The sequence below is a fragment of the Mustela nigripes genome, chromosome 4 (assembly GCF_022355385.1).
Source record: "Mustela nigripes isolate SB6536 chromosome 4, MUSNIG.SB6536, whole genome shotgun sequence".
In the NCBI taxonomy this organism is placed as follows: Eukaryota; Metazoa; Chordata; class Mammalia; order Carnivora; family Mustelidae; genus Mustela; species Mustela nigripes.
In genome coordinates this window covers 13,782,585-13,794,775 of record NC_081560.1, presented here as the reverse complement: position 1 = coordinate 13,794,775, position 12,191 = coordinate 13,782,585, and the positions used below count along the sequence as shown (strand labels likewise).

General features: G+C 51.4%; 1 protein-coding gene across 1 annotated transcript in view; it reads left to right on the top strand.

Moving 5' to 3' along the window:
* The window catches only part of TBXAS1 (thromboxane A synthase 1), a 163,165-nt gene extending 152,508 nt beyond the window's left edge, over positions 1-10,657 (top strand). Inside the window, exons 11-13 of the mRNA XM_059396285.1 lie at positions 5,086-5,177; positions 8,902-9,039; positions 10,441-10,657. Of these exons, the coding sequence (XP_059252268.1) occupies positions 5,086-5,177; positions 8,902-9,039; positions 10,441-10,642 (432 nt within the window). The 3' untranslated portion in view covers positions 10,643-10,657. The remainder of the gene's footprint in view (positions 1-5,085; positions 5,178-8,901; positions 9,040-10,440) is intronic.
* Positions 10,658-12,191: the final 1,534 nt, after the last annotated feature.

The window sequence follows — 12,191 nt, the reverse complement described above, 5'->3', positions numbered from 1 at the left end:
TCTAGCTCTCAGAGAAAACGGCACACAAAAATCTAAATGCGGCAAGATGACAGTAATGGGTCAGGGAATAGTATTATTTCCTATTTAAAAGGATTTACCCATAGATTTTTCCAGGGAGTTCCCTTAACCATCAGGTTTATCCATCACATTTAAATATCATTTCACAGATCTAAGCTACATGATAAAAAGACTAAGAAACCAAGGACCTTTGAAATAAAATTAGAAGTTACTGCCCACTGAAAATCAAATATAGATGGAAAAAAATCTTCCAGAAAATTAAGGAACTTTGGATTGAGACTGTAAACCATGTGGCAGTTTATGTTTTAATCTCTATTTTCACCAATATTTAGCAATCAAATATTTACTATTTAATCAGTATTTCCCACTATTGAATAATAATAAATATTTAACATCTATTTTCAAACTTCTAAGAGCACAGCTCCTTCTTTTCTGAAACAAGCCCCAGCCGAAATAAATTCTACCGGATTTTAAAATCTCTTTCTTCCAACACGTCCTTATAGAGTCATTTAATACATGCCACAGAAGGCCTGGTGATGAAATAAGCCCCCTGCCACCAAATACATTCAAACAGAAGGACTTTCTGCTCATTTGGGGCATTATGGTTTCCAGAGATCTGTCACCTTACAGTCACCTTCGCCCTGCCCTGTGAGCTGGGCGCGACCTCAACTTACAGACCAGGTGACCTGTTGATGTTGCCTTGGCAACTGGCCCCAGGCCACGGCTGCTGGGCCACGGACCCAGGACAGAGACCCTGGCTGGCCCGGGTGACCACCCCGAGCCATGGCCAAGGTCAGGGAGAGAGGCTGCAGCAGCAACCCCACTGGGTGGGAGGCAAGACAGGTTGATTCTAATTCTGAGTAGTACGGGCTGTGCAACAGGAGTCAGGGAGAACCTTCCGGGATCCCTTTCTAACGTTATCTTTGGGAAACAGATGCTTTAAGTGCTTCCTGGCTTGAAATGAAAACATACTCTGCTCAGACGACCCCCCCCTACACACACACACCACACTGAGTTCTCCTGACATTGCAGCCCTCCTCCAGCACAGAGGGTCTGAGCCCCTGGGGCGACAGCACGGGAGGGGCTGGGCCAGAAGCTCAGCTCCCAGGCCCCTGCCCGCGAGGAGACTGCTGCTATTTTAAACAGGTTTAGCTCTTTGGTGCAGCTCTAAGTCTTTGCATGGGGGTAACGCCACACACTACTGTTATTTATATCGCTATTTAGTGTTTCAGCTTTTTCTTTTTTTGAAGGAAAACTTTAACTTAGACAAATAAGAAGACCGCTTGGAAGAACTATGTCTCCCTCACTGAGCGCCCAGCAGAGTCCTCTGGGGCCTCTCTTTCATCCATTTCACCACCTTCCCCCACTTCAAGGCTTTAAAAAAAGAAAGAAAGAACCCAGATGTCCTATCATGTCATCTGTAAATATTTCCTTCTATATTTCTAAAATACAAGAGCTCTTTTCTACAACAGGACCACCATACCATCATCACACTAAAAACAAATCAATTGTAATTTCCGAAGTGTATCGAAGACCCAGTCAGGGTTCAATGTCCTGGGGCGGACTCATGGATATATATATATATATTTTTTTTTAGACTGGTTTATTTGAACCAGCATCCAAACAAGCCATCCCACTTTTCACTGGCTTCTTCATATCCTTCCCAAAGATCTCAGTTTAGGCACTGCTTCCTTCTGGCAGTTTGCCTGATCCCGAATGCCTGGGAGGTCTGTCCTCTGTTGTCTCATACAGACAGGTTCACCTTTCCCTAACCCTCGCCATTGCTTCACAGTCGGAGACAGACCACGAGGTCTAGGAAGGTGGAAAGGGTCCGCATGTGTGCCCTGTGCCAAGCACAGTGCCTGGCCAGCAGTATGCAGCAGCTCGGCACGGGGCCAACAACTACATAAGTAGAGGGACTGCTGAATGAATACGGACATGGTTTTTCCACTTCAAGTCCTATCTGTGTGCTTTTGGCTCCGAAGCCTTTCCTCTCTGGGTCTCATTTATCTCATCTCTATAATGAAGAATTTGGATTCACGATTTCTAAGTCTTTGGAGGGTATAATTTGTGATTCTGAGTAGGGGCTCAGCATGGCTGGGGAGTCCCCATTCGCCATACACTTGCTGCCCTCTGCTGGTGGGATGGAGGCAGGACCCCTTTATCCCTGCTTTTCCTGAAAGAACTACAAGGAGGCAGAGGTCCAGACAGGTGGACCGTCTGTCTGTGAGGTTGGGACTTGAATTTCATTGCCTCACGTGGGGTTGGTTAAAATGTGCAGGCATGAGCCTCCCTCCACCCCACCGGCCCACTCCTCCTGTGGGAGGGATCCCTGGGCTACAACGCAGAAGGACTAAGGCAGTGAGAGGTCTCACCCCAAGGCTCCTGTTGTAACTGCTGGGGTGGGGCTGGGGGAGGGGGCTTTAAAAGAAGATCTGGTGGCCAGGCCCCACTTCAAACCAACAGATGACTCCCGCAGGGCAAGGCCCAACTATCCTTCTGTCTTGAAAGCCGTCCCACTGCTTCTAATGTTCAGCCACATTGAGAACCACTGGACCAAGCTGAGAGCTCCATGTGTATCTTGAGCCAAAACTTTAGAGGCACAGCAGAAAGTTCATCCACGGGAAGAATAAGTGAAGACTTTGCCTTTATAAGAGCAAACTCCTTCAGGCCGCTTTTAGAAGTTTTCTTTCTGTGACAAATGCTGATTGCTTCTAAATCACAGATTTTGTTTGGGGAACCAAAAGCATTTACCGCTAGGGACGCTGCTTGCAGATGGTTTTCTTTTTCTTTTTGAGATTTAGTTCTACATTTTGGTGCGTGGTACTACCATTTCTTTTTCATTTATTTATTTATTTATTTAACATTTTCTGCACTTGGTAAGTCTCCTTTGGTTGCAGGTAACAGAATTCAGCTGTTGTTAACTGAGGCCATGAACAAGAAAGTGTTTTAAGAGCCCGGATCCACCGCCCACGGGGGCTACTGGCACACAGGCACCAGGAAACAGTCTCTCTCTGTCATTTGCCTCCGCTTCTCTCTGCACATTTAATTCATTCCTTCTTTCTCACAGCCAACTGGAATTTTCTGCTCATTCATCCACAAGGAAGAACATGGTCACCAACAGGTCACGACTCCCTTATGTTCAGTTCCCACCTCCTGGAGGCAAAACTCCTTTTTCTCTGCACTAGATTTAAATTTCCAGACTGGTGCCCTGCCGTCAGAGGCTCACTCTGGGGCCAATCAACCGTGGCCTGTATGGCCAACTCCACGGTCGGAAACCATGGGGCCCCTCACTCAAAAGGCAGGGTAAAGTGCCATTAACGGTAGATTCGAAGGTTTTCCCTTTTTCTCTTCTTCTTTAGCATGAATCCTACCATTCACCTTTATATCACGCAATGCCAGTTTTAAATGTAAATATCAGAGCATTTAACGTACATGCAGAATCAATGAAATTATGCAATCTGTATCTTGTGACTCACCGGCCAGAAAAAATAAGCAAAATCAAACTAAGCATTAGAAAGAAGAGAAGGGGGACGCCTGGGTGGCTCAGTTGGTTGAGTGGCTGCCTTCGGCTCGGGTCATGATCCCAGCGTCCTGGGATCGGGTCCCACGTCGGGCTCCTTGCCCCGCAGGGAGCCTGCCTCTCCCTCTGACTCTGCCTGCCACTCTGCCTGTGCTCTCTCTCTCTCTCTCTCTGACAAATAAATAAATAAATAAAATCTTTAAAAAAAAAAGAAAAGAAAAGAAAGAAGAGAAGGGTGCCAGGCTCCCCCAAGGAGACACTCCCCCGTGCATGGGATACTGCGTGGGCTGGGGAGCCAGGCCTGCACGTGTGTTTGGGGTCCCTGCCCTGTCCTGCTAGCTACTAGCCCCAGGGAGGGCAGCCATGTGGCCAGCTGCAGGCCTGTGAAGGCCTCCCTGAGGGGGAGCAAGGCCACTCGAGGCCCATCCACGGAGAGCTGGGGACCGCAGCCTGGACTTGCCCCACAGTGCTGCCCTCTGTTGCTCTGGGAGGGGAGGTCAAAGGAAGTCAGCCTCCAAGCTGGGGAGGCTCTTGCATCAGCACTATCTGCCTGAAAGAAAGGAGGCAGTCTCCTACCAAGCAGGGGACCCCCTCTGGCTCCCTAGGGAATGGGGTGAGAGAGATTTGGGGAAACCCAGCAGAGCCACGAAAAAGCCTCCGTGACCCCATTCTAACCAATCCTCCCACGACGTCCTGCTCCCCAGCTCCTCTCCCAGGTGTCCCTCCTCCCCAGGCCAGGGGGAGGGGAGGGTGACCGTGTCACCCCAGTGGGCATTGTCCAAGGGACATAGCCTGCTGGGTCATGCTTCTCCAGACCTTCGCCCTTGATCTAATCCGTATTTCCTGACCTTTCCTGATCTGACTGAAGAACAAAATCTCCTTGTCTTCATTTGTATTTTTCATCCTGGGCAAATTTATTTCTCCTTCTTGGCTCTACGTGTTCAAATCCTTTGGCCATTTTCCTAACGAGTTTCTTTCCTTCCTGACTTAGAATAGCTCTTTGGGTTTTGTCACTACACATCTTTTACATCTCTGGAACTTTTTTTTGCTATTTCTGCGATTTCCCGCTGCATCTTTTAACTCTGTGATGTGCCAGTTACCGCCCCCGTGACCGCCCCTCACCCAAGGCTCAATCTTCTCATCTGAGAGATGGCAGAACGGCTGCCTCGAGGGTCTGCAGGGAGCATTAATCCAGCTGGTGTCTATGCGACATGTAGCCACCAAGCCCCCCTCCCTCCATAAATGCTCACAGCCGCACCTACTGCCGTGACGTTAGAGCCAAACTTCTCCGTAGGACATTCCGAGGTCCCCAAGGCCCAGGCTGGCCCGGCTGGTCCACGAGAACACACAGCACCGCAGCCCAAGTCCGAGGCAGCACACGGGGCGCTGACCTAACACTGTGTGGACCGCACTCACTGCATTTTGCCGAGACGTCTCCACTTACCACTCTCCATTCAGCAGGACCCTAAAGCTACTGGAGAAGCCAGAAAGCCGCAGGGCTCCGTGGAACTCACCTTTTTTCCTTTGTCACGACCCCCCACCAGCCGGCCCCTGACTACAGCAGCTTCCAGGAAGGCCTGCCCTACCTGGACATGGTGATCGCAGAGACTTTGCGGATTTACCCACCGGCTTTCAGGTATGCCTGCGCTGCTGCCCTTCCTCCCCCTACTCAGCACCCCTGCACCCCAAAGCCCTTTCAAGGAATCACCGTCTAAGCCCATCACTAGTCCTCAGTCTGTCACCACCTGCGTTATCGAGAATGCTGGACTTGGGCTCCTGGAGGGCAAGGTCTAAGTCCTGGTTTTCTCCGGTTTCAGTGCCTTCCACAGAGTGACCGCAGCAGTAAATGTCTGGTTCATTTTCCTCTGTGTGAACTACCTTCTCGAACTGTCACTGCACCGGTCTGTTCTTCACATGACCTTCCTCCCCAACCCAAGGTGGTCTCCTTGGCCCCCTAGGCTTAAATGGCGTTTGGGGGTCCCCCTGCTTGTGGGTCCATTCATCCATTCTTCCATTTGGTAACTATTTATTGAGCCGAAAGCTGTGCCAAGCACGGCGCAATCAGCCGCATACAAAACAGATAAAACCCCTGCCCTTGGAGTTGACGTTCCGGGGGGAACTTCCAAGAACTGCCTGGGAGGCCTCTCTTCACTCTCCAGCTACCCACCCCTGCCCCGTCCTTGGAGCTCCAGCCCGACACTCGCTACCCCATGCAGTCTGCCCCTCCTCCCCCAGCATTTTCCAGAGCCCTATACTTCTTATTATGTTCCTGGACACTTGTCACCTGCTCTGCAACATCTCACCCGCGGACATCTGTTCACACCAACCTGTAAGTGCCTCGAGAGCAGGAATCTGGTCTTCTGCTTCTTTCCAACTCCCCCTAAATGAGGCACTCCATGGACCACAGGGTCTTAACCAGGGTCCTCACGCCCACAGGGTGGGAAACAGTGGCCAGATTTTAGGTTCTAGAAACAGAAGCGGCACAAAGCATTTAATGTATCCTAAGTTCCACTCTGCATGTCTGTAGATTAATACACTCCATCATCCATACAGAGGTAGATTTTGCCATTCTAAAAGAGAAAATGTGGATTCTTTGAAGGTATCTCATTATATTCCAAACCAAAAATATCACAGAGGGTGTGATCATAGATATTGTCCAAAGTGTTCGGACCCGGAGCAAACATAATTCCAGAGACGTGAGTGGAACCACGTGGTCCTCAAGCACACCGGGTATCAGTCCCCTGCTCTCGGAGCAGCCAGGACCCCAGGACGCGCCTTGCCACGCTCTCCTGGTGTGGACATGAAGACAAATTCTATGGGCCTTCCCTGATTTCCTTGGGAGCCCCAGAGCACGCTGTCATCCAATCTTTGTTTTTTAGTGATTTACATCCAGCTTCCTTCCAAGGGAGAGTGGGCAGCTGGTGTCCACATTAAAGCGAAGCTCAAAGAAAGACACTCAGTGATGGAACAAAGGCCGTCCGGGGGAAGAAGCCTTTACGGGACCCCAGAGATGGGTGATAACTGCGGTCAGGTCCCCACCGCGGCTCCTCCCGGAGAGAAAAACCAGCAGAGTCAAACCGCTGCATTCTCCAGCAGGAGGAAACTCTATATAGTGGTCAAAGCCAGATCCCTTCCTAGACCTAAACCCAATCAAGAACTCATCACGTAAGACCTTGTAGAGGGGATGCATTGAATGACGAAGTGAACAGGCTCTTCAACACGCAAGTGCCCTGATCGATTCTCCGAGGGACCCCTAGAAACTTCAGAAACCGTACCGCATAAAGGCGGCCAGCAGAGGCACGGCTCCCGGGAAGCAGCAGCGGGTGGTCTCCCTTGAAGGCGAATTGACTGACTCGTCCTCCACCCACATCGAGTTCTAGTGGTCCAAAACTGCAGAACAGACTGAGACAGAAAGTCGAAACAGTCTCACACCCCGACCTCTTGCTGGCGGTGTGACCTCAGGTAAGCACTGTGCTACTCTGTGCTTCAGCTTCCAGGGCGTTCAGCGGGCACCTAACGCCTGCTCGTCCCCCTACACGAGTGGAGAAAAACAGTGGGACAGAAAGGCTGAAACGCCATACACTCTAAGTCTCGCATCACGTATGAGGGGGAAAGCAAAAAGGACTTTCCTTCCAGCCGAATGGCCAGCCTCCGGCCAACTCTGGTCCTTGCAAGACATGATTTCCTGGGCCTCACCCTCCTCCATACCCACTACACTGGAGTTGTTCATCTCATCAGCTCTGCAGACTTCTGCTGTCAATCAACAGAAAGGAGAGAGAGAAGCCATCACTCTTCTCAGCCAAACGAGAGGCCAATTCACTTCAGCCCGGACAACAGATATGGGGACGGATACAGATAGAATGAGAATTTAATTTATTTATTCTATTCTACTTTATTATTTTCATCTCAGAAAAGTGTGTTGGCTTTTCCCAAGCCCTGACGCACCTGGACTGAGTACCATTATCCACCAAAAAAAAAAAAAAAAAAAAAAAAAAAAAAAAAACCCTCAGAATGGCCCGTGTGTAAAACACTTGTTTAAAACTCTTGCTGAAGTGTTATCAGTGTGAATCCAGGATTCCAGGCGGTATAACTCAGCAGATTTTTCTGGCCTTGGATATGGCCTGGCCTAGCTGGACGGGAGGCCCAACTGCATACAGAAGGAAAGGCCCTAGTTTCTGGTTTCCAGGGGCCTTGGATCCAGGTGCAAGAAATTTCCAGTAAAGATGAAAAAGAAGACGACTTTGGAAAAGGACCCCTTGAGAACCAAGGCCGATTTGAGCACTGGTATTTCGCTACCAGATCCAAGCACGTATTAACTGCGTTGGTAGCTCAGGATCTGAAAGGGGGGGGGGGGGGTTCCCCAGTCCTGGCCTCTCCTGTTACATTAAAGGCCCCTGACAGAGTGATGAAGGCTACTGGGAGCCTTGGGTTGCTCTTCATTTCTTTTATAAGTGAGAACAGAATATAATGGTAATTAGTATAATAATTTATCTCCTCTAAGATATTTAGGAAAGTCCAGTCTTTACAATCTGAAGTAAAAGCCAGCATAGATAATTTTAATTTTTAAAGTGATTACCTGCATTACAAAAATAATAATCTTATGCTATAAGAAAAAAACAACAACCAAAAACAAAACCCCTGAAACAATACAGAAAGATCTAAAGAAAAAGTTGGCATCTCTGATCCCCTGCCGCCCTCGACCCCAGTCCCATCCCTTAGAAGAAATCATGGTGGAAGTTCAAGTGTTCTTCCATAAATTGTGTATTTGTGTGCAAACATCTATAGTCTGGCTCTTAAAAACACAACATAAAAAGGATTGTGCCGTGGCATTTGGGAACCAGCCTGACCAGCAGTTTTGCCCTCAAGTAGAAGTTATCCATAGTGACGCAGACCAGGAACGGAGCCAGAGGTTCAAACTCAAGTTTCCTTTAGGTAAAGCGAGGGGGCGGGTGAGGGCCATTTAAAGAGGCTTGCCCATAGACGAAAGATGAGGGAAAGTGTGGCCAGCGTGATAACCCTACAACCCCCGCCCCTGCAGGGAGAAGCCCTTCGGAGGTACCCCTGCTCCCCTAATCAGGCCTAAGAAAAGCTCTTCAGGCGTGATGGATGACTGCATTTTCACTGAGGGCCAAAGGAGTCTAAGAGCTCGGAGGCTGTAGGGCCATGGGCAGTGGAAGGTTGGGGGAGGGGGTTGTGTGGTAGAAGCCATCCTGGTCACCCTTGCAAGGGGGCTGGGCTTCCTTTCCCCCACCCCCTTTCCACACTTCAGGCTCAAACCCCATTTGCCCCAGTACACCGCCAGCAAGCTTTCCTCGTTGCTACTGTGCCTCAAGGCAGGGGTGACCGACTTGTCCCCACAGGTTCACACGGGAGGCGGCGCAGGACTGCGAGGTGCAGGGGCAGCGCATCCCGGCGGGCGCCGTGGTGGAGGTGGCCGTGGGCGCCCTGCATCATGACCCCGAGTACTGGCCACACCCCGAGACCTTCAACCCAGAAAGGTGAGCTCAGTCCCTTCAAATGGGCGATGCGAGGGTAAAGCACTTAGAGGTGGCCAAGGGGAGACAAGGATTTAGTAAAGCTGTCCCCAGATAGTTGAAAGGCATGGCCATTAAACACATGAGAGACATAATTTCTAAAGGAAATTAACTGTACCATTTTTAAAAGCCCTGAACAGAATACAGAGATTTCACATTTCAGCAGCCCTGCATGCAGGTAACAGGGCAATTTCTAACGGGGGTCCTCCGTCCCAGCCAAGAAACAGGACACACGACCGGATTTCAGTTGTGCACTAGAACGTAACAAAACATCATTTCCTTTTTTTAAAAATTGGAGCTTGTTCCAAAACAAGAGCCATCAACAAATCTCTCCCTGATTTCATGAGACCCAGCTGTGCTCGCAAGGTAGCCCTAGATCCCCGCTCCTGTCCCCTGTGTGGATCTGGTCCTTTGTCTACATTTCATTTCTAGGCTCCCGGATTGAAAATGTCTGAGCAGGCATCCACACCCTTCTCGTCGGAATCGATGGATATCCCTTCCTTGGCCTGATCTGACAAAGGGGAGAGCCAGGCAGACAGACACTGTTTCCACCTTCAGGAATTTCAAATTCTCATGAAAAAGAGGCCCCAACCCTCCCACCCCACCCCAGGGTCAGAGCGGGGTGGAAGGGGGGGTAGTGGGCAGCAGGACCTAGATCAATTCATACCCCGCGGTACACAGGGGAGCCCAGGCACCAGGGCTGCAGCCAAAGTGAGCGGGCTATTATGAGACGGTGGTGGACACCCAGCTCTACTGTCCTGGAGCACAGGTGACAGATGCTATGTGACAGCAGGGAGGACAATTCCTGTAGTGGTTCACAGACAAAAAACCCCCAGTGGTTCCAGTTTCAACGCTTGAGGCAAGTGTGGGCAGAGGAGATGGTGGCCCAGTGTGGCCTCCAAAACTAAATCGGCAGGAGGTGGCCTGGAGGGCTGGCGCCCAGGGATTCTGCTTAGGGAGCTGGTGGCTGCAGGTGTCCTGCTGGGGCTTCTGGGGAATTTGGAGCCACAGGCTCAGGGGAGGGCTGTGGATTCCTGAGACTTTGATCCCAGTGGATCCCAGGGAGCCTTCAGATCCATAACACAATCAGTTCTTGAGAGGGAGAGGGCCCTCTCAAGGGCCTCAAGCCCCTCCAGGGCTTTGAGGACGGAGGAGAGGGCAGGACGGAAGCTCAGGGAGCAGTAGCCACCAGCTCCAAGCCCGAGGGAGGCGGCCACAGGAAAACGGGATTCTGTGGACCGCGGTGGGGCTCAGGCCCACGTGGGCTCAGATGAAGGGATCCCTCGGCCACTGCGAGGGGCCTACGAAGCCGGGGGAAGGGAAGCGGGTGTCCCGGGGCCTACCCTGACCGCCCGGCCCCCGCAGGTTCACGGCCGAGGCGCGGCGACGACAGCGTCCCTTCACATACCTGCCTTTCGGGGCGGGCCCGCGGAGCTGCCTCGGGGTGCGGCTCGGGCTGCTGGAGGTCAAGCTGACGCTGCTGCACGTCCTGCGCCAGTTCCGGTTCGAGGCCTGCCGGGAGACGCAGGTGAGCCCAGCGCTGCGGCGCGGGGGGAGGGGCTCTTGATCGGCGACAGGGGGGCCAATAATCACGCCCTCTCCCTGCTCTCCTCGTGCGAGGATTAAATGGGCCCGCCCGCGTGCTCACGTACGCACCTGGCCGAGTCTGCATTCCCATTACTACCACGGACCTTCTCGGTTACCGAGGCTGCGCCTCCGAGTCTGTAGCTCTTCCCTGTTCAGCGAAGAGAACCCAGGGATGCCCCAGAACAGGTTGTATTATTTCCATTCTTCAGATGAGAAGCTAAAATAAAGCTCAGGTTAAGTCATTTGCCTGAGGCCACGCACTTGGACTGCAGGCTCTGTGAGGGCAGGAACCAAGTCTGCCTTATTCACTGTGGCAGTCTCCAGCACCAGGCACCGCGCAGGCGCACACACGTGCACTGAATGGATGTTGATGAGCAAATGAGTGATTAGCTGGGGAATGAAGAAACCGGCTCCAGCCACGTCTGGCTCGCCCCTACCTGCTCCCCCGTAAGCCACCCTCCTTCCTCTGCCTCTAGCCGCCTCTCCAGTGTGGGCTGTTCCCTACACAGCCGGAAACTTGTGTCCCTCCACGTCTATTCAGAATCCCTCTGCACAGACAGGAGCGTGTTTGGGGACAGATTCTAAGGACACAGTGATGAAGGGACAACTGCTGGAGTCAGAGCGTGGCATTGCCTCTGACAAACAGAGAGTCTGGCTTCCAAGCTGGAGAGTGGGAGGGGCAAACTGGGAACACAGAGCCAAACCAACAGAAAGAAAAGCAGGCCCCCCAAATGCCTGAGGTGTTTGTGTGTGCGAGACTTCCTTTTGGGGTTTGTCTCATTAACCCTTGATCTTGACAGTACAGCAGCCATTGTCCCCCAACACTGCTTGTGCTTGACATTCCCCCCCTCAAGAACCAGCCGTGAGTCCCCGAGCCTGCTGGATCTATGGAGAGCTCTTCTGAGGCCACTTTGTGTTCCCTGCCCCAACTTCCCACTGTGAGAAGGCTCTCCCCACTCCTCCCGAGCTGGAATGCCACCACCCGCCCCCAGCCTAATCCCATCTTCCAAATCCTTTGGTGTTCCCTCAAATCTGAAAGTGGTCCCTGAGAAGTCCTGCTCTTAAGGCTTCTCCCATTCCTAGGCCCACCTCAGGTGTCCATTCCTCCAGGAAGCCCTCTCTGACTTTGCTAGCCCCAACTGGTCTTTTTGGAAGTCCAATGGAGTTCCCAGTTTGTCTAGACCGGTGTTAATACAGTAGCTCCCAGCCACCCTAACCTTTAATAATCAAATTTAAAATTCAGCCCCTCATTTGCTCAGTTGCCACACGTGCTACTGGCTACCGGACAGGATAGTACGGGATTAGTTCATCTTGTTTCCTGGTCATGTAACTTGTCTCCCCTCTGAACCTTAACCCACCAAAGACATCTGAAAAGCCGCCAAGGCCCCGACACTGAGGCCCAGTGATTCTTCTTTCCCTGAAAGCGTTCATTCACATTAGCCACAGAACCATCATTTTACACAGGGCTCCAGGAGACACCCTGCTTCTTGAGCAATTCTTTGGCTTTTTTTCCAAGTCCCCAGTCCACC